Source organism: Eucyclogobius newberryi, unplaced genomic scaffold, assembly GCF_026437365.1.
Source record: "Eucyclogobius newberryi isolate DKJ021-1_F unplaced genomic scaffold, fEucNew1.0.hap1 SCAF_9, whole genome shotgun sequence".
Taxonomy (NCBI): domain Eukaryota; kingdom Metazoa; phylum Chordata; class Actinopteri; order Gobiiformes; family Gobiidae; genus Eucyclogobius; species Eucyclogobius newberryi.
This window is the reverse complement of record NW_027316532.1, coordinates 6,278,439-6,300,534: the sequence shown is the minus strand read 5'-3', so window position 1 is coordinate 6,300,534 and position 22,096 is coordinate 6,278,439. Positions and strand designations below refer to the sequence as shown.

The following is a 22,096-nucleotide window of genomic DNA, read 5'->3' as shown; positions in this document are numbered from 1 at the left end:
GTTCAATATTTTAAAGATTTTCGCAGCATTCCAGTCGTCCTCGGAGGTTGTATTTTCCGAGTTTCGACTAAATTCACACTGGAAAAACCTTACAACCTTGTCAGAATTCCTACTTGGAAACTCAGATAACATTATTGAACCCTGAGTTAGTTAGTAGAAAAAGCTTCAGTTGTAGTCATCTGGACTCAGTTTGAAAAAATAGACGTTTCGACTCTCATCCAAGAGTCATTGTCAATAAAAGAATTTAGATCGAGAACTCCGATATTAATACTGTTCTGTGGTAAGACCCGCCCATTGGGAGGAGCCTTCCTGAAGTAGAAAGAGTTGTTTGTTTCAACAGAAACTTCCCCCTTGTATCTACCGAGCTAGCCTATTCAGAATCTTAATGGGCTATTAGAATCCTCTTTGTCTTTGTGAGACCCTGGCTCAACCACCCTGAGTACCTGATTAGCATCTAAATGTCCTGGTCCTCTACCTTTCCAGGGGTTCAGTAACCCATTATAAATAACAGGAAGATTAAACCTTAGCCCTCCATTTCTGTTTAAAGAAGGTCTTTCTTTTTTAACAAAAATAGCTTCCTTGACTCCTCTTTCAAACCATCTTTTCTCCTGCTTAAAACCTTCACCTCACCGTCTTCAAACGAGTGATTAGAGGCTTCAAGGTGGAGATGCACGGCGCTCTGTGGTCCTGAACTTGTATTTCTTCTGTGCTGATAGAGCCTCTTGTGTAGAGGCTGTTTTGTCTCACCTATGTACCGTTCTTTACAGCTTTCTTCACTGCATTGGATCGAATAAACTACATTGCTCTGTTTTTGAGTCGGCAACTTGTCCTTAGGGTGAACCAGTTTTTGTCTTAAAGTGTTTCCTGGTTTAAAATAAACAGGGACTTCGTGTTGTCTAAAAATTCTCTGCAGTTTTTCCGAGAGGCCAGACACATAAGGGATAGAAACACCCTTCCTTCTCTGTTCAGTTTCCCTTTTGTCCTGCTTCTTGGTTCTCTTCACTCTGTTGAGAGCCCAAGCGGGGTAACCACAGGCTGAGAGGGCATTTCGGACATGTTTTTCCTCTTTCTTCTTGCCCTCTGAGCTGGTGGGCACACCTTGAGCTCTGTGTTGTAAGGTTCTGATCACACCCAGCTTGTGCTGTAGTGGGTGGTTGGAGCCAAAGAGTAGATACTGGTCCGTGTGTGTAGGTTTCCTATATACTTCTATTTGGAGTTTCCCGTCCTCTCCTCTGATCGTGGAACAATCAAGAAAGGCCAAGCGATTCTCCTTAGCGTCTTCTCTTGTAAACCTGATATGTGGGTCCACAGCATTGATGTGATCAGAGAAGGTTTCCAACTCTTGTTCCTTGATTGTTACAAACGTATCATCGACATAGCGAAGCCACAGTTTTGGGGCTATGCCTGAGAATGAGGCCAGTGCCTTCTTCTCAAAGTGCTCCATGTACAGGTTGGCCACTATGGGAGAGACGGGCGAGCCCATGGCACAGCCATGAATCTGTCTGTAAAATTGTCCCCGGAATTGAAAGTAAGTGGTGTTCAGACAGATGTCCAACAGTTTACATATGTGTTCAGGTGTCAGTTTGGTCCTTTCCTGTAGGGTGGTGTCTTCCTGCAGTCTGATCCTCACTGCTGCTACTGCATCAGAGGTCGGGATGCAGGTGAACAGGGACACCACATCATATGAAACCATGAGGTCATCTGGGTCCAGTTGGAGATGTTTCACTTTATCCACAAAGTTGTGCGTGTTTTCCACATGATGTTCCGAATTCCCCACCAGCGGAGCCAATATAGTTGTTAAATGCTTGGCCACATTGTAAGTGATAGAATCTGTGCTGCACACTATGGGTCTGAGTGGAACATCCTTTTTGTGTATTTTTGGAAGGCCATAAATGCAAGGCATGGCTTCCCCAGGATACAGTCTGTAATACAGAGGCCGGTCTATCGCTTCCTCTTTTTCCAGCCTTTGTAAACAGTCTATCACTTTCTTCTTGTAGCCACTGGTCGGATCTCTTTTCAAGCGTTCGTATGTGGTCGTGTCCTCGAGGAGGGTGTGGACTTTGGCTTCGTACGCAGCTGATTACGAAGCCAAAGTCCACACCCTCCTCGATGTCCGAAATGCCCTCTCAGCCTGTGGTTACCCCGCTTGGGCTCTCAACAGAGTGAAGAGAACCAAGAAGCAGGACAAAAGGGAAACTGAACAGAGAAGGAAGGGTGTCTCTATCCCTTATGTGTCTGGCCTGTCGGAAAAACTGCAGAGAATTTTTAGACAACACGAAGTCCCTGTTTATTTTAAACCAGGAAACACTTTAAGACAAAAACTGGTTCACCCTAAGGACAAGTTGCCGACTCAAAAACAGAGCAATGTAGTTTATTCGATCCAATGCAGTGAAGAAAGCTGTAAAGAACGTTACATAGGTGAGACGAAACAGCCTCTACACAAGAGGCTCTATCAGCACAGAAGAAATACAAGTTCAGGACCACAGAGCGCCGTGCATCTCCATCTTGAAGCCTCTAATCACTCGTTTGAAGACGGTGAGGTGAAGGTTTTAAGCAGGGAGAAAAGATGGTTTGAAAGAGGAGTCAAGGAAGCTATTTTTGTTAAAAAAGAAAGACCTTCTTTAAACAGAAATGGAGGGCTAAGGTTTAATCTTCCTGTTATTTATAATGGGTTACTGAACCCCTGGAAAGGTAGAGGACCAGGACCAGGACATTTAGATGCTAATCAGGTACTCAGGGTGGTTGAGCCAGGGTCTCACAAAGACAAAGAGGTTTCTAATAGCCCATTAAGATTCTGAATAGGCTAGCTCGGTGGATACAAGGGGGGAGTTTCTGTTGAAACAAACAACTCTTTCTACTTCAGGAAGGCTCCTCCCAATGGGCGGGTCTTACCACAGAACAGTATTAATATCGGAGTTCTCGATCTAAATTCTGTTATTGACAATGACTCTTGGATGAGAGTCGAAACGTCTATTTTTTCAAACTGAGTCCAGATGACTACAACTGAAGCTTTTTCTACTATGGAACACGCCTGGACCAATGAGGGATTACACCGACATAACCCTGAGTTAGAAAATCAAAAATGTTTGCATCTTACATTTGGATTGATATCCAACAGTCAAATATTGGTATTTTCCCTTTGTTTACTTAAACTGGAACACAGACACTCCGTGGTCTGAGTTCTGACCACCGAGAAGAAATGGAACGACATTTTTCCAATTCAAAAGATGTAATATTTTGTTCATCTTTATATCAACGGTCTTCATTTTTCATCGTTCTGAAAACCTTGATTATAAACCAAGAATTTGAAATATTGAACGCTTTCTCATTGAGTTTGAAGTTTTAGCACATAACTAAACTGTTGATATTATGTTCTTTACTGAAGTAACCTATGTTGTTATTCTTCTAGAAAGAGGAGTTGAAGGTGTACGAGAAATACTGTCAGAACAAGCCGCGCTCTGAGGTGCTCTGGAGGCAGTGTGGGGACTCACTTTTCTTCCAGGTAACATAACCCTGATCTCTTTATCTGTATTTAATGTATGTGCTACGATGCAGATAAACTACGGTTGTACACACTATTTTAGTATTACATTTAGATTTAGTAGGTGTATGAGAATTTCTAAATACAACATGGATGCAAGAACTCCATCTTCTTAAACTTATAACATTTAGTATGTATGGAGTTTTTACAATTCTTCTTCCTGGGTCGACATGAGCAGCAGATGTAACGTAGGTAGAGGCACTTCCATAACTGTCACCTAGCAACCTTATACTTAATAAGAGCCCATATCCATTGTCTCTGTATTTTCAATGGAATGTTGCTTATTGATGACAAAATGACCAGAGTGTAAATAAAAAATAATAACACAAATCGACATAAAATAATAACACAAATAGACAAAATAATAATACAGATAAACACAAAATAATAACCCAAATAGACAAAATACTAACACATATAGACAAAATAATAACACAGATATACACAAAATAATAACAGAAATATACACAAAACATTAACAGAAATAGACACAAAATAACAACACAAATGGACATAAAATAATAACACATAGATACAAAATAACAACACAAATGGACACAAAATAATAACACAAACAGATCAACTAAACATACATTTTTCACACATTTTTCTTGACAAACTGCAACTTGACTATAAAAATATTTACCACAAGGACTAACCTCACAAACCCAAATAATCATGAGAACCTGTCATGTGCTCTTTAATGGACCCCATTAAGATAAGATATTCCTTTATTGTCCACACATGGGGAAATTTCATTGTTGCAATGCAGGTAGAAAAGGACAGATAACTTATAGGAAGTTTAAAAAACACTCTTAATAGAAGAACTCTTATAAACAAAACAAAAACTCCTATAGACAAAACCTCTCATTTCCTAATAAGGAATGGAGGGGAAAAATAAAGATAAAATAAAATAAAATAAAAACAGCTAGCGTAAGACAAGATAATACTAATAATAATGGTAAAATAAACACTCTATTTACATCAGTTATATGCACATGAATGTGACATTATTGCGTGTGAGTACGACAATAATTGCACATTAGGTCGGTATTTCACATGGTTAAGTCAGTACTGCAAGTGTTCAGGGCTAACAGTGTTTGTTATTAGTTTTGTCATTATTAGTGGTATGTATGAAGTGTTTCTTTGCCAACACAAAATCTGATTTGATTTGCTCTTTATTTATTCCTGTTCATGTAACACAATGATTTTCTTGCCTCTGTATTTCAGGAGTGCCAGAAGAAACTGGACCACAAACTGTCTTTAGACGCCTACCTCCTGAAACCTGTGCAGAGGATCACCAAATACCAACTCATGCTCAAGGCAAGGATTTATCAAATACTCTTTCATTTGATATGGCAAGTAATTGATGAAGAGGAAAGGCCTGACTGTCGTTATGATTTTTTAAATAGTCTTTACCCATGTCACGTTTGTACCAATGTTCTATATATTTTTTTTAACAATAGCTTTATTTACGTTGGAAGTTTTACCAAAGGAACATATGTAAATGTCAGTAATCTACTTATTTTTCAGACTTTATTCTGTAAATGACTGATTGTCAAACTGAAATATGACAAGAACCATTTCATTCATTTATGTTGCTAGTGTGGCTTTTCTTTTAGGTTTGTTTTCAGTGTTATGTACTTGCAGCGTCAAAAGTGTTTCCTTACAACATTATTGCGTTCAAAGTGACATCCATGCCATTAGGGCCAGGCGAACGAGAACATTAATCTGTTTATGTTTTTTTGTTTTTCCCTTATTTATTGGTTTTGATTTTTGATTTTAATTTTCTTTATTTTATTTTATTCATTTTTAATTTATTTTATTCCATCTTTCTGAAAACTTATCAACTTTGACTTCAGGCAAAGAGAACAGAGTGCCAGGATCATGTTGATAGGATCAATAGAGAAAATGCATCATAGTTTGAAGTGTGTTCATGTAGTCTCTGATAAGATGTGCACACAGGAGCCTCCATGCAGCTTCAAGTCATTTGTTGGTGCTTTTTGCTTTTCAGTTTGACCAAAAAGAGTATTGGATTTGAGAATGTATCCTGTGGTCAAAGAGTAATATTTTTTTAGTGTAAAGATGGAGGTAAAATGGAGCAAAAAGACATTTTGAATCAATATAAGCCCAGACAGACAGACAGACTAAAAGACATGAGTCTTTGCGTGGGGCTAAAAGTAAAAGTATGGATACAGGAGCAAAAAATATACTATCCTACATAAAATTCTACTTAAAGGTTGAATGGACGATTTTTTTGGCATAAATCTGAGTCTTATTTCCTCGTGGCGTGGACTGTTGATTAGTCCTGCCACGTATCAATCATAAAACGCACCTATCGCTCACCTGCAGCCGCGTCAGGCTCGTCCCCATGTTTCCGCGTGCCTAAGCGCATGGATCTATCATAATATAGTTCCCTCAGTGTACGGGGCAAAATGAAGACGGAGAAAGACAGTTAGAGCTGACGCAGAAGTGGACAGAAATATACGGGAGACGAGCGATGTGATGCGATCCGTTGCGCTAATAAACAAACGCACGTGTGTGTTGTATCAGTCCACACGGGGGAGTGGCATGTGCACTTCCGCCTGCGTTCTCAAATCGCCGAAAAATCGTCCATTGTGCCTTTAAGTAAAAGTATTGAAGTTTTAATTTAGTATTTTTCAAATTTTTCTTTTAAAGATTTTGGATCATTATTAAAGGGTGGAAGTGGTGAACTTGATAAAAGAAGAAATTTTATTTTTTTTAATCAAACTCATTTTCATTTTCAATGTTTTCAGATATGTATATCTATATATATATATATATATATATATATATATATATATATATATATATATATATAATTTCTGTTTTGAACCAAGATATGAACTCCTTTTGAGTCAGGAGAGCCCCATGAATGTGCTAATAATAACCCTTCAAACAGAAAGTACGTTTTACTTTTCAATCAAGTGTAGAAAGTACAGACAAATGCAAATGCAAGTGAAAAGTAAAAAGTATCCACTGTAAAGTTCTCAAGTAAAGCACAGATGTAGATGCAAATTAACTGACATATTTTAAATAGTTTTCTTCTGCAAAAATATAATGTTGCTGAACCGAAGATAAAATAACACTGAAAATAACCCAAAGCGCTGACTAATCTTTGTGTTTTCCTGCCTGTGTTTTGTCTTGCAGGAGATGCTGAAGTGCAGTAAAGGCGAGGGTGGAGCTGAGCTGGAGGAGGCTCTGGCCACAGTGTTAGACATTATCAAGTCTGTCAATGATTCCATGCATCAGATCGCCATCACCGGATTTGAGGTCAGTGTTTGCCAAAAACCTACAGACTTTTGGACACATTAAACTACTATAATAAGCAAGTATCTCAGGATTGTATGTGTCTGTCTTGAAGCACAGTAAAACTCTTCCTGTTTTGAAGGGCTGGACGATTTGGGTAAAATAAATGAAAAATCAAATCGCAATTTGGCAACTATTGGCAAATATATTGGCAAATATTGGCAAATCGCAAATATTGCGATTTCATTTTTGTGATTCTGTTCCTCTTTTTATTACTGTTTTTCTCCAGATTTGTCTTTAAAAAATGACTTTTCCAGGTCTAAACTAGGGCTTAACCAGGTCTAAAATTGGACTTTATCATTTTGTTTAGATGCACAAAAGAAATCTGATCATTAAGAATATCTGGTGACACGTCTCAGTTTTGTCAGTTCAGTATTTGCTTAGTTGAATCCAAGTGGAGACTGTTTTTTTGGAAAGGCAATGTAAAAAATTAAATCTGTAACGTTTTCTTTTTAATTTTAGTCTTTGTCACATTTTGCATTTTTTTTTTTTTTTTTTTTTTCATGCTGTCAAACCAGCTCCAGTGTGAAAAATAAATAAATAATCAGATCAAACTGTTCCCATGGCATTTAATTCCACCTGATCTCTCCAGAAATCAGATAATGATCAGATTTTTGTCAGCATCCAGCATCATTTATGAGGCTTGGCACTGGCACAAACCAGATTTGCCCAGAGATAAAGCTAAATGTAACATTTTGCATTTCTTCAAAACATGCTGTTGACCAGTGACTACAATCTTTTTATTTTTTTTTACTTTAAATTATTATTAGAACTGTTGGACCTGAGCGAGAGTCTAATAGGCTTTGTTGGTGTTATTAGTCAAAACGTGTGTGACCAGACAGAGCTTGTGTGTGAAAGGAGGAACCAGAGCTATGGTTTTGAGGCGAGCACTCATGGAGCCAGTCAAATGAGGAACAATATTTGAAAAGGAAATGTAGATTATTGGAAGAGGATTATGGTTAGCAGGATGTGGCTGACGGTGCGCACACATAGACATAATAGAGGTACTGCACGATAAACCCAGTGTAAACAAAGCAGGTCAGCAGGTCACTTATTTAAAAAAGAAGAAATTGGCTCTAGACAATGAGGAAGTAGTGAAGGGCCGAGAAGTCAATTATTATTAATTTATTTGTATATGTAGTGAATTCTGTTTTTGAAGGTGTACTTTTCCCTGTCACATCCTTGTTTCATGAAAATGTTCTTTCATGCATATCATTCGGGCATTTTTACTTCCAACAAAGTGCTTATGTTTGATGTTTCTTGTCACCTGCTTTAATGCCTTTTTGTAGAACATTTCTGGCAAAATAATAACATGTCCGTGGAGAAAAGAAAACCTAAAATCTCTTACATAGTGCCTCTAATTGAAAGTGCGTATGACCGGTTCTCATGATTTTTGACATTATTGTGAGTATAAATGATAGTTCAAGTTGCAGTTTGTGAAGAAAAGTCTAAAAATGTGTTTTGTTATTTGGGAGTGTCTACAAAGCCGCGGCGCGCGGCCGAAACTGCCATGTTATTTTGTGCCGCGGCTCCTGAAACTGCTGCGCTATTTGCGCTGTTTTAGACCGCGCCGGGTTAAGGTTAGGGTTAAGGTTAGGGTTAGGGTTAAGGTTAGGGTTAGGGTTAGGGTTAGCCATGAAGCTATATGGCAGTGCCGCGGTTCCTGAAACTGCTGGGCAATTTGGCCGCGCCGCGGCTCTGCAGCCACGGCCTTTTTATGTATTATTTATGTACTGACGTGAGTTTTCATATATTTTTTACTGTCAAACTATAATTACTGTGTACAATATGGTCGCTTGGTAACAGGTATGGAATTTCCCAGTGTGATACCACGGTTTACAATTAGGAAGTAACATTAATAAATAACTAAATAAATAGATAAACCTTTTGTAAATATAAATCAATCAATCATAATGTGCTCAGGGCTGTACCAACCGGGATCCACATGCATTTAACAATAAATGTTTTAAATGCAGTTACAGAAGATCGTGGAGTAAATATAGGCCTATGTGGTTGTTGAAGTAGACCTGGTCGTACTGGACTGACATTGTACTGACATCTGTGTCAGAGGAAGATTACAGTGTGACGTTCAACACACAAGCTGGATCAGGTTGATAAGCAAATGTACACGATACTGCCACAACGCACGTACTAGTGAAACATGTACTCTTCACACAGGCAGGAATAATCTCTTCATGTATACATTGTCATTATTCACACAACTATTTGCATTTCATGTAGAATAAGCACTAGTACTAACACTATTACCAAAGAAAAGTGATCGATTGGGGTTAAAATACAGGAAATATATTCTGTTTTTCAACCATATACCAGGGTAAAGTGCATTATGTGTGTGTTGTGTTTGACAGGGAAACTTGAGTGAGCTGGGCAAGCTGCTAATGCAAGGATCCTTCAACGTGTGGACGGAGCATAAGAAGGGACACAGCAAGGTAACGAGCATTTCTGCTCCAACCCTAACCCACTTCCACTCTATAATAACTACACCTTTAATAGCCTTGATAAAGAATGGAAAAGACTTAAAGGTTGAATGGACGATCTTTTTGGCCCAAATCTGAGTCTTATTTCCTCGTGGCGTGGACTGTTGATTAGTCCTGCCACGTATCAATCAATATAGTTCCCTCAGTGTACGGGGCAAAATGAAGACGGAGAAAGACAGTTCGAGCTGACGCAGAAGTGGACAGAAATCTACGGGAGACGAGAGATGCGATGCGATCCGTCGCGCTAATAAACAAACGCACATGTGTGTTGTATCAGTCCGCACGGGGGAGTGGCATGAGCACTTCCACCTGAGTTCTCAAATGGCCGAAAAATCGTCCATTGCGCCTTTAATAATACTATAATTAACAAATAGGCTACGACAAAATGAATACCCAGACTGTAACTCCTTAATTAAAGTGACAGGTTTTTACGATTTTCTAATTTTGACTTTATTTGGTGTATTTATAATTGATTTACATATAAATTATAGTTTTACAACAATCAAATTGCTATTTGTGGAGAAAAGTAACAAAAAAATCTGTAAAGGGTAAAACAGGAAGTGACATCACACTAGGGACAAGGTTTATGCATAATTTACATTAAAGAAACTACTTTTTGACTCTCTAAATAATAATTCAACAAAATAAAGGTGCGCTCATATATTTTCATTAGTCAAATAAATTTAAAAAAAGTTACATTAGATAGTTTTTGCCCAGTGTTTGCTGGTGTCATGTCATTAATTACAAACAGGAAGTTATTATAAACCTAAGAAATTATCTATTCTGGGATAACAAAACAAGCAAAATTTTGAATATATAAATCTTCACTGCATTTTAGTTCAATGGGTGGTCTAACCTGTCAGAGGAACTTTAAGTAGTAACTAAGCTTGCCTCATGTTTTAAGTATTCATTCGTTCAAATTAAGTTTTGTTTATGCTTTATTAGGGCTAATTAAGATTTAACTATTGTAAAGTGAGACCAAAAAAATCCTATTTGTAAATATTCTCTATCATGAAGCTTTCCCCCCCTTGGATCGTTAAAAATTACACATTCTAAAGGTGTAAAATAAATAATAATAAAAATTGACTTATGGACTAATGAAATAACCAGGAATTAATATTATAAACCTTAACAAAATTGGCAAACTGGGGATAAATAGGTAACATTATCAGTCAAATCTTAATTCTAAGTTGTAGTCTAACGTGTCGATATGCACTTTGAGTCTCAGAGCACGTTGTCCGGGGGTAAAACCGAAGCTGTCCATTTCATTTTGCAGGTAAAGGACCTGGCCCGGTTCAAGCCCATGCAGCGGCACCTGTTTCTGTACGACAAGATCCTGCTCTTCTGCAAGAAGCGAGAGGAGACCAGCGAGGGCCACGAGAAGACGCCCTCCTACAGCTTCAAACACTCGCTCAAGGTCAGGACTAAACCGACACACAGCGACGCCCGAAGGCAAGACGCGCCACACACATTACCATAACTAATACGTGCGATTGATTCTAATGTCTATTTAACGTTAGGGGAAATGTATTTACTTTTATGAAACATTTTGGGCCCAGAAGTTATGCACAGTGATACAAAGCTAATGTCAAAACTGTAGATACTTATTTGAAAGTATTGATACAAACCTTAAACCACGTTTCGACCGGCCCCCAGACTGGTTCACTTTAGATCATCACCCATTACGCTTTTTAATCATGAGCAGTCTCAGCAGTCCACAAAAAGACATTTAGTCATTCTAAAGCCCCGTCCACACGAGGCTAAACAAATCCGCAAAGATATTTAGTCTAAAACAGGTAGTATCCACGTGGAGCGGGCGTTTCAGGAGTCTAAAAACTGGAGTTATGGAAACCAGTTACCGCCGCCAGTAAATGACATCTCTATGATGTTTAGAGCAGAATCCTCGCTCCACCACTGCACCACGAGCCACAGGTGACACAGAGAGGAAAAGAATAAATAAATCCACCACAGAATTTGTTTTTGAAGCTTTGGACATTATATTCCAGTGACGTCTGCACTCCTCGTCTCTTCAGTAGATTTAAGATAAGATAAGATAAGATATTCCTTTATTGTCCCACATGGGGAAATTTCATTGGTGCAACGCAGGTAGATACAGAGGTAGATACAGAAGAACAGATCACTTATAGGAAGTCTGAAAAACACTTTCAGTAGAAGATCTCCTATAAACAAAAACTCCCATAGATAAATAAATAAATACCATTGCATGTGATCCCGACAGTAATTGCACATATGTGTCACGACAGCACATAGATTGCACATGAATTTCACAGTAATTGCACATATGACAGAATTGCACATCAGTATTAGGTTAGGTCAGTATTGCGACGGGATAACGTGACGATCTCCGGGTAAGACGACTGTTCTCCGCAGTTTCATGAGTTCCTCCTTTGTGGAAACGCGGTACGGCGCCGGCCGGGGGGCGGGGCCGGAGCCGGGGGCGGGGCCGGAGCCAAGACACATCGCGACGACACGACGAAAACACTCAATCCAGCCGAATAAAGTCAAAACAAGTTAATTTAAAGCGATTCCAGTGCGTGTCCCGATCGTTCGTGAAGTTCCTCTTTCATATAAACGTGTACCGACGACACGCCGTACTTTAGCGCGGCCGGAGGGCGCGGGGGGGAGGGGCTGGTGGGCTCGCTCGGAGCTAGCTCACGTCACAACAACACAACGAACGCAACGAAAAACGCTCAAATCCAGCCGAAAAAAGTCAAAAAAAGTTGAATTAAAAAACTATTCCAGCGCGTGTCACATCCACGCTGTACATTTAGTCTCTGCTACGTTTAAAAAATAATCTCTCCGAAGTTTCTGTTTACATCTCACAACTTTTCTGTGCATGCTCTGTGCGATCTCTTCTTCTGTTTTGGTGTCACAGCGCCTCACTCAGGCCTGGAAGATGTTTTACAGTGGTTTGAGGTGTTTTGAGCGCTCCTTGTGCACACATTTACTAAACTAGTACATTTTGGAAACTATAACCGGTTTGTCTCTGCGTGGGCGTGGCCCTAGTTTGTGGCAATTTGAGACGTGGCTAAAGCTAGAGTAAACACAAAACTACTTCCAGTTTATGGTTATGGTAGCTCTTTCTGCATTTGTGTACTTCCCTGCGTCTCATGTTTTAACCTCTCTTTATGTCATGCATTTGGATCATTTTAGATGGATTATATACTGGAAATGTAATATTGTGGGTCTTAATGTGTGCTAGCTTTGTTTTGCTAGCTTTGTTTTCAGCACATAGAGTTTCCATCACAGGAAATCGCACGGTTTATCACAATTAGGGTTTGGAGAGGAATCTTTATTTTCCGTGCATAAAGTTAAAGAGTTAAAAAAAAAAAGCAAGCTATAATAAGTCTTAGAAGTTACTTATTCAACTCTCTCAAATCTTATCATACTAAAATGATGAACAAAATATTCCTCATTACTGCAAAGAAAAGATTCACACTGAAAATACTGAGCCATAAACTCTACAGAAATGTCATACTATAGGAAATTAATGAGAACAATTTGAGTTGTAAAGTGACTTAAATGTTTTTTTCCATGAAGGTATTTGATTTGTTTCTTTAAGAGTGTGGTCAAACAGAAAAAAAAGAATCACCTTTTATAGCACATTTCAGAAACGCACTGCAGTTTCCTCTTTCACAAAACCAACTTCCCTTTCCTGTAAGAAGTGTACTAAATTAAACTGTCTGTTTCGATCAAGGCAATCAAAAATACAAAGACTGCAATGATTAATTGATTAATCGTAGTTGTATTCTTATAATCCTAAGTGTTATCCGGACTAGACAGACTCTTAAAAAAACCTTTTCTACAAGCTTTTTAAAACTGAGCTGTATCATTATTAAACCAAAATGTCAAAAAGAATGCACAATTTCTGGTTTTCATCACTAAAACACTAAGGTCATAATTGTTCTATATCTAGAGGCCTTTGGTCATCCTACAAGATGCTACAAAGATGAACATGTAAAAATAAAACTATCATACATACCAAAGTACTGTAGATCATTATTTCATAAATTATTCATAAAACATTCCAAACAGAGGAAATGCTCTCTTTCTGCAGCCTTGAGTGATGCGGGCCTTGAGAAATACATAGTGTCTCGTTCAAAAGAGACTTCTGTGTACTGGTCCCCTCGCCCTACCCTTGGCCGCATAAAACATATCTTTTCCATAAAGAGTATATTGTTTTAGAGAGCGGTGGCGAGTACCCTGAGTACTCTAGAATAGTCTTACTTATTTGGTGTCGTAAAGAACATTCCCAGACACCAAAATGTTACTCATGTTCTGAGGGCCAAGAAAAAATGTAGTCTTTAGAAGTACTTTAAAGTCTATAATACATTATACAATAGAATGTCATGTCATCACCAAAAAGCCTCAGGGCTCAGCATGTAACCTCCATGTGAAATGCAAACTCTGGGCTCTGAATGTAAACCAGTCCGGCCTGCACAGAAATATCACCAACATTATTTTGAGCAAACAACTTTGACATAGTCATGAGCCCACAATAGAACACCAGACCTGTCAACTCTCAACTCTCTGACGTGAGACTCACACATTTCTGACCTGCCTCACGCTCTCGCGCGCTGACGGCCTTTTCTCACGCTCAAAAATGCATTTCAAAATTAATTTCAAATCGGTACATTTAAAAAAAAAAACGCCCTTCCCAATTGCGTCAAGCACTGTCATTATCATCAGAAATGTGAACCCTTCCAACAGGCCACCGTAGATCTACCTGCTGATATGAAACTAGGTCACAACAATCACAAGCCGTGTTTCAACTTATCTGCTGTCCCCATCAGCGGGACAGCGACAGCAGTGTCTTAATCTCATGCATAGCCTCCGTGATAAGTTGCTCTGGAACACAGTGTTTCTCTTTTGCAGCTTTCTTTGTAAAATAGTGGTTAAGTAAAAGTAGTGGGCAGTTTGGCTTTAAGAACAGTCTTCTACTGAATCAACATTTAAACAGCATCTTATCACCCTCTAGTGGTTTGATGGGTGTACTGTGCAAATGCGTGACTGAAGGTCTTGTATTTTTAAACCTTAAGGCTTATATTATTCAAATATAACACATATTAAACCTTAGTGTTGTTATAATACTGAAATGTCAAACTCAATTTCGATACAGAGGAATTGGCTCGATACCGATTTTGATACCACAAGGATGATAAACACAGCACAAAGTTACTCTGTGGTCTTTTATTATTACTGATCAAGATCAGGGTAAATTAAAACTGTTCAGGTCAGTCACTTTATCCAGTTAATGTGATACTTTTTAAATTATCTGATTATTGATACTTTTGACAATCTTGAAATCACTAATCGAACAATGACACATTTCACAATATTGTCAAACGTTATAAAGAAGATTTTACAGGTTTAAAACTTCTTTACACGACCTGATATTGCCTGAAATTGATGACACAAATTCACTTAATTTATCTATATCATCTCAGGAAGCTCATTCTGATATCAGACTGAATAATTGGCCGTAAAATCAAAAGACTTCGACGTTACAGTTTCACGACACATCTGATGACATCGATGGGTGATGTTAATGTTTTTGCTTTGCGTTTTCCCTTTATAGACCTCCTTTAAGGCTTGTCTGTGTTTCTGTCCCTGTGCAGATGAGTTCTGTGGGCATCACTGAGAACGTCAAAGGAGACATGAAGAAGTTTGAAGTCTGGTTCAACGGTCGAGAAGAGGTCTACATCATCCAGGTGCACAACTGAGTATATGTACAGCAAAGAATATCAGCTAGAGAGTTTTAACAAATAAAATGGCTTTCAATATTCATTTCCTGATCATAAACCACTGATAACTGATAATCATAAACTGATTTTTACTATCAGCAGTTCAAATATATAATTCTACGAACGCTGAGCAAGTGTTTATCTGGAAAATTGTTTATATTCCAAGAGTAAATTTGATCGAGCAAATATCAGAAATGAGGACTGTCCCAAGTATGGTTACTATGGCAACTTGTGCCAAAGTCTGAGCTCTGGTCCACATGCTTTTCCTCCTCGATTAAAAGAACCAGAGCTCATCATTGGCCAATTTTGGTTCGATCACTGGATTCAAATGTTTATTTGAACCAGGGCTTTGCTGGTCGAATCATACGGAACATTTCTCATCAAGTTCAAGCAGTTCACAGGCTCTTTCTCTGAACAGAACTCACAGCTCTAAACCAGTGTCACTTTGGTCTGAGGTCAGGACTAAGACTCTAAACCAGTGTCACTTTGGTCTGAGGTCAGGACTAAGACTCTAAACCAGTGTCACTTTGGTCTGTGAGGTCAGGACTAAGACTCTGGACAAAAACTATAATTCGGTTTAGGATTCCGTGGGAGCTGTTTTGCAAATGTCGGTGTGTCAAAGCACAGTGCACAGCTCAAATGTCCAACACATTTTCATTATGTATTTGTATTGCCCTTGTAGACTTTTGGTGAGCGATTGAACCATTGAACAATCATATGCAGTTTCCAGTGTGCAGTGATGTAGACATTTTAGTAAGAGCTTTTTACAATAGCTGTGATAATGTAGTTCAGGGGTGTCAAACATCCGGCCCGCCAGACATTATAATCCGGCCCGCCAAACATTTTGAATTCATATCAAATTTTAAAAAATACATTTCTATTTTTTATTTTTTGTTCATAGAACCGTAGTTACGTCCGTAACCATTTTTATCGCTAAAACTACACGTCCCACAATGCCGCTGGTGGCCGCCCCTCCCCGCTCTTCACTGCTGAGGGAGAAATGCAGAGGGAAGTAAGACGCGCGTTTGCGCACTTTACAGCACTTACGCACCTCAGAGCAGAAGTCTGAGCGAGGACAGAGACGTGTGGTTTGGGAAACACGTGGAAGAAAGAAAGGAGAAGGTTTTGTGGATTTTAGAGTTGTGCTAAAAGTGTAGCTAATGTGGAGCTAAGAAAAGAAAAGCAATAAAACTAACTTCTGTGATGATGCTCTGAGGAAAACATCCAAACCTCTACAAACCTGGACAGATCAGGAGCCGCAGGTAAAAACACAGGTCAGAGTGTCACTATTGTGACTGTGAACACAAACACAATGACCTAATTTGAGTCACTACATGAATCATTTGCCACTAAGATCAGCTTAAACTATGAAAATAGCGAGCTCATATTGAGTTTGAGCAGAAACATGTCTGTGATATGAACATTTCATATCATAAATCACATCAAAAGTCCATGTTCCTGTTCCTGCTGCTGCATGAATATGGACTCAGTCTTTCACCTGCTGCACATTGTGCAACAATTACTATTACTAGGCTGTGAAAAAGCTATTTATTTTTTATTGTTTTATTTTGTACAGAATTGGTTTGATGGAACACTGTGGCTCATGCACTTATTCTATATTTTCAAGGCAAGAGGCGTAACTTAACCTCCTTAATCAAACGCTTCACGTGTGTTTGTATTTAGTGGTGTGTCAGTTCAGGTGAATAGAGAACTACAGAGAACTACAGAGAACTACAGACGTGGAAATGTTAGTTAGTACATTTAAAAGGTTTTTTAGATCTTGAGAAGTTTATTTTGTTATAAAGTCAAATACAATATTTTTCAGTTCCAAATACCTATTTAACAATATTTAACAATAGATTAAATGTTTATTTCTGTAGATTTCTTGGAACAAACTTGGAGCAAAGCCTAAACGATACAAAGATAACGTGAAGTCACCTAAAATACAGCTCACCAACAGATTTTTACCACTTTCAGAGATGGAATTAAATGAAAAAAGGAAAGATGACGTGGCCAAAATACAGCGAGGAGGATCTGTGCCAGGAGCCAAGGTCACGCAGATTGTTTTAGTTGGGGACGGCGCGATAAGTCACGTGACGCATGAAAAGATAAACACACATTCTTTTCCAAGCGCCACTGTTTCTGAGATAACGTCACTCCTTCCAAATATTATGGCTAAGCATGGAGGAGCTAAACAGCTGATTGTGCACGTGGGTGCAGTGGACATGCGGCGGGAACAGACTGAAGTTTTGAAAAAAGACTTCTTGAAGTTATTCGACGTGCTTGATAAAATGGAAATCAAAACATTCATAAGTGGACCTCTTCCAAACATCGACAGGAGGATAAACAAGTTTAGCCGGCTTCTTCAGCTGAACACATGGCTGTCCAAAGAGTGTTCCCCGAGAGGACTACACTACATTGAGAACTTCTATCTATTCTGGAAACGAGAGGACCTGTTTAAGAGAAATGGCCCCCACCTATGCAGAGGTGGAGTGAGGGTGCTGACAGAGAACCTGCTCCACGCTCTGAGGCATTGGACTGGGCCTGGACAGGGTCCTGAGCAGATAGTTAGAGAAGAGAGGAATGAGAGAAGAATTCCTGCTCCATCAGCCAGAGACCGAGCCAATGTTTCAACATCAAAAGCACCACAACCTCAGCCTCCACCAAAGGATTCATCAGCAGCTGCTCCACCACCACCACCACCAGCAAAGGATTCAGCTCCAGCTGCTCCACATTCACCTCCACCGCCTCCAGCAAAGGAACAATCTTCAAAGGCTTTGGACCCATCTGTGACAAGCCCAACAACATCCCTGTCATCGCCCCTGCCTTCACACCAGCCCTGGGTTCCCCCTGCAACATCTACTCCCACTAAAGATTCATCATTCTCCTTCTCATCTCCACTCTCACCCATGGGCCTTCCCAGCCATTTTGAAAGTCTGATCAAATCAGGCATTAAGATGGCTCCACTCACGCCCAATATAGCAAGGGCTATGCCAATACTTATCAACTCTTCCCTGCACAAGCCGACTACACCAACAAAAGCCCCACCACCCATCCCCCCTCGCCTCTCACCTGGTCCCAAACTCTCCTTGGCTACAAAAGCCCCACCACCCATCCAACCTCGCCTTTCACCTGGTATCTCCCATAGCTAGGATGCACTGGGTCTCAGCGTTGCCGGGACTTATTGTCACATTAAAAATCAAACCAACCCGGGGCCCTATGTAAAAAGAGCCCCCCCTAGTGCTATTTCTGTAGTCACATCATCACACAGATGGAAAAACAAAATGCGAGTCAGGCCCAATCTGAGAAATGTGATTCATATTCCCTGTGAAAAGATAAAGCCCAGTCTCACTGAAACTAGTCTGAAACTTGCTGTGCTAAATGTCAGATCCTTATGTAACAAATCTCTCTTAATTAATAATTTTATTTCTTCTTATAATCTTGATTTTATGTTTTTAACTGAAACATGGCTTGACAAAAACACAGGAAATGTAGTTCTGATAGAATCTGCTCCACCCAACTTTAAGTTTGAATCTGAAACACGAGAAAACAAAAAAGGGGGTGGAGTCTGTGCTGTCTTTAGAGATGAAATAATTATCCGCAGGTTGTCTTTTGGGGTGTTTTCATCATTTGAGTATGTATCCTTTAAAATGGAGCTAAAACGGTCTCCATCCATTCTCTTCATTGTTTTATACAAGCCTCTCCAGCACTGCCAAAGTTTTATTGATGATTTTACTGAGATGCTTTCAGTCATATGCACAGACTTTGATGGTTTGGTCATTACAGGTGATTTCAATGTGCATGTTGATAATATTTGTGACAGAAACGCTAAAGAGCTTGATGCTGTCCTTGAAACCTTCAGTCTTACTCAGCATGTGAGAGGCCCCACCCACAGCAAAGGACACACTCTAGATCTCATAATTACAAAGGGGGTAAATATTTCAAATGTTAATGTGATGTTGCTCTGTCTGATCATTTTTGTGTCTTCTTTGACCTGTCTGTTTCTCCCAAACTTCCGGTTGGTCCTGCAGTTGTTCAGAGGAGACACATAAGTGATGGCACAGGTGCACTGTTTATAGAAATGATAAACTTTGAAAATGTCTCATGTTCTAATGTAAATGATTTGTTGAACTCTGTTACATCTAGTGTTTTGAATGTTCTGGACACCATCGCCCCTATGAAGGCTAAAATGGTTAAAAATAAGCAGAAGGCGCCGTGGAGAAATGATGATTCGGTCAGGGCACAGAAAAGGGAGTGCCGCAGGGCCGAACGGAAATGGCGCAAGTCAAAGCTCCAGGTTCAAAAAGAGATTTACAAAGAAAAGCTGAACATGTACAACCTAATCTTATGTAGAACTAGGGAAAGATATTTTTCTGAAATAATTGGAAGCTGCAGTAACAACTCGTGTGTCCTGTTTGCCACAGTAAACAGATTAACAAACCCTCCAGCTCAGCTGCCGTTAGAACTCATTTCCACATCCAAGTGTAATGAGTTTGCATTATTCTTTAATGACAAAGTTCAGGGCATTAAAAATGCTATAAATCCCACAATGCAAAAAATTACCCTAAAACCACCTAGACACTTAGAGCTAACTCACTTTGCACCAGTAACTGACAAAACTGTCCATGAGATCATCACCAGTCTGAGTTCATCTACATGCTGCCTTGATGTGTTACCCACCAGATTTCTAAAGTCTGTGCTGAACAGTTTGTTAGCACCATTCACTCACATAGTTAACATGTCGCTTCAATCTGGAACATTCCCAATGTCTTTGAAAACTGCGGTCATAAAGCCTCTCCTAAAGAAGAGCAGTCTTGATGCCGCAGTACTGAGTCATTACAGGCCCATCTCTAATCTGCCATTTTGGGGCAAAGTCCTTGAAAATGTTGTTTACCAACAGCTCACAGATTTCCTCTTAATAAACAACTCATTTGATGTTTTTTAGTCAGGTTTTAGACCTCATCACAGCACTGAGACTGCTCTTGTCAAGGTGACAAATGACATCCGCCTGAACACTGACACGGGCAAAGCCTCAGTCTTAATTCTGTTAGATCTGAGTGCTGCTTTTGACACTGTCGATCATGGGATCCTCTTACAGAGACTAGAGGACTGGGTGGGCATCACTGGCACTGCCCTAAACTGGTTAAGGTCCTATCTGGAAGACAGGAAGTACTTTGTTGAAATTGGTAGCTGTGTCTCAGACCACATGACCCTGACCTGTGGAGTGCCCCAAGGGTCAGTCCTGGGTCCCCTTCTGTTCAACCTCTACATGCTGCCGTTGGGTCAGTTGATACGCAGTGAAAATGTGTCCTATCACAATTATGCAGACGACACTCAGATCTATGTTTCACTATCGGCAGGTGACTATGGACCAGTAGATTCACTCTGTCACTGCATCCAACAGATCAGTTTGTGGATGCAAAACAACTTTCTCCAGCTGAACTCAGACAAGACTGAAATAATCGTTTTTGGCCCACAGAAACAAAGAGAAAGTGTTAGCGGTCACCTTCAGAGTCTCGATCTAAAACCTACAAACCAAATTAGAAATCTGGGGGTAATAATGGACTCAGACTTGAACTTTAATAGCCACATCAAATCAATAACATCAGCAGCTATTTACCATCTAAAAAACATTGCCAAAATCAAAAATATACTGTCAAAACCAGATTTAGAGAGACTTATCCATGCGTTTGTCTCCAGTAGATTAGACTACTGTAACGGCCTGCTCACTGGTCTCTCCAAACGAGCTGTAAAACAGCTGCAGTACATCCAGAACGCTGCTGCTCGGGTCCTGACTAGAACCAGGAAGTATGATCACATTAGTCCTGTTCTCAGGTCTCTGCACTGGCTCCCTGTGGCTCAGAGAATAGACTTTAAAGCAGCTCTGCTTGTGTACAAGTCTCTCCCTAACCCTAACCCTAACCAAAGTGCATCTTGGATATGTTAGTGCCATATGAACCATCTCGGACTCTGAGGACCTCAGGGACCGGCCTCCTGCTGGTGCCCAGAGTCAGGACTAAACATGGGGAATCTGCGTTTCAGTTTTATGCAGCTAAAATCTGGAACAGTCTTCCTGAAGATGTGAGACAGGCTTCTACTCTGACAATGTTCAAATCTAAGCTAAAAACAGTTTTGTTTAGCTGCGCATATGACTGAAAGGATTTTTTCTTTGCACTCTTCTCTTTTGTTTGTGATTTTATTAGTTTAGACAATCAGTTGGATTGATAATTTTTAATTTAGTTAATTTTATTGTATTTCTGTTTTTGTAATTTCTTTGTGATTTGAATGCATTTTTCCTGCTGTGAAGCACTTTGAATTGCCTTGTGTATGAAATGTGCTCTACAAATAAACTTGCCTTGCCATCAACTCTGAAGTTGTGATGCTCATAAACTGAAGCACAGTGTTGGTGAAATGACACTTGTTTTTTTTAATACATTTCAGTTTATGAGAACAAACGTGTTTGTAATTTCTTTTAATCGATCCAATAATTGCTTCAAAAACAGCGTAGGCTATATTAAGCTATTTATTAATTACATTTTTTTATTGTTTAATGTTTTACGTTATGTTCGGCCCGCGACCCAGCTTGAGCGTCCAAATTCGGCCCGCGGCCCAATATGAGTTTGACACCCCTGATGTAGTTTCAACTACTGCCAATTCTGCAGTTCTCTGGTTGTCCACATGATGGCAGTGTTAAACCATGCATTTCTGTTCAAACGGTTTAATATTGTAAAAGCAACAGTTTCCCCCTCTGTTTTCTTCTCCCTTCCTCTTCCTTCACTCTCTCTGGTCTTCTTCCTCTAATCTCGCTCTTTCCTCCTTGTCTGTCTCGCTCTCTATTTGACATTCTCTCTCTACTCACTCTGTCGTCCTCTTTTCAATCTCTCTCTCGCCTTCACTCTCTCCTCTCCTGTCTTTACCCCCTTTTCTTTCTTCTTTCTTTGTTTTTTCCTTTCACGCACCCC

At 39.6% G+C, this 22,096-nt stretch overlaps 1 protein-coding gene across 1 annotated transcript in view; it reads left to right on the top strand.

The window, feature by feature from the left end:
• The window catches only part of mcf2l2 (MCF.2 cell line derived transforming sequence-like 2), a 132,114-nt gene that overhangs the window by 69,667 nt on the left and 40,351 nt on the right, over nucleotides 1-22,096 (top strand). Inside the window, exons 19-24 of the mRNA XM_072438211.1 lie at nucleotides 3,410-3,502; nucleotides 4,772-4,864; nucleotides 6,713-6,835; nucleotides 9,241-9,321; nucleotides 10,646-10,786; nucleotides 15,009-15,101. Coding sequence (XP_072294312.1) covers nucleotides 3,410-3,502; nucleotides 4,772-4,864; nucleotides 6,713-6,835; nucleotides 9,241-9,321; nucleotides 10,646-10,786; nucleotides 15,009-15,101 — 624 coding nt within the window. The remainder of the gene's footprint in view (nucleotides 1-3,409; nucleotides 3,503-4,771; nucleotides 4,865-6,712; nucleotides 6,836-9,240; nucleotides 9,322-10,645; nucleotides 10,787-15,008; nucleotides 15,102-22,096) is intronic.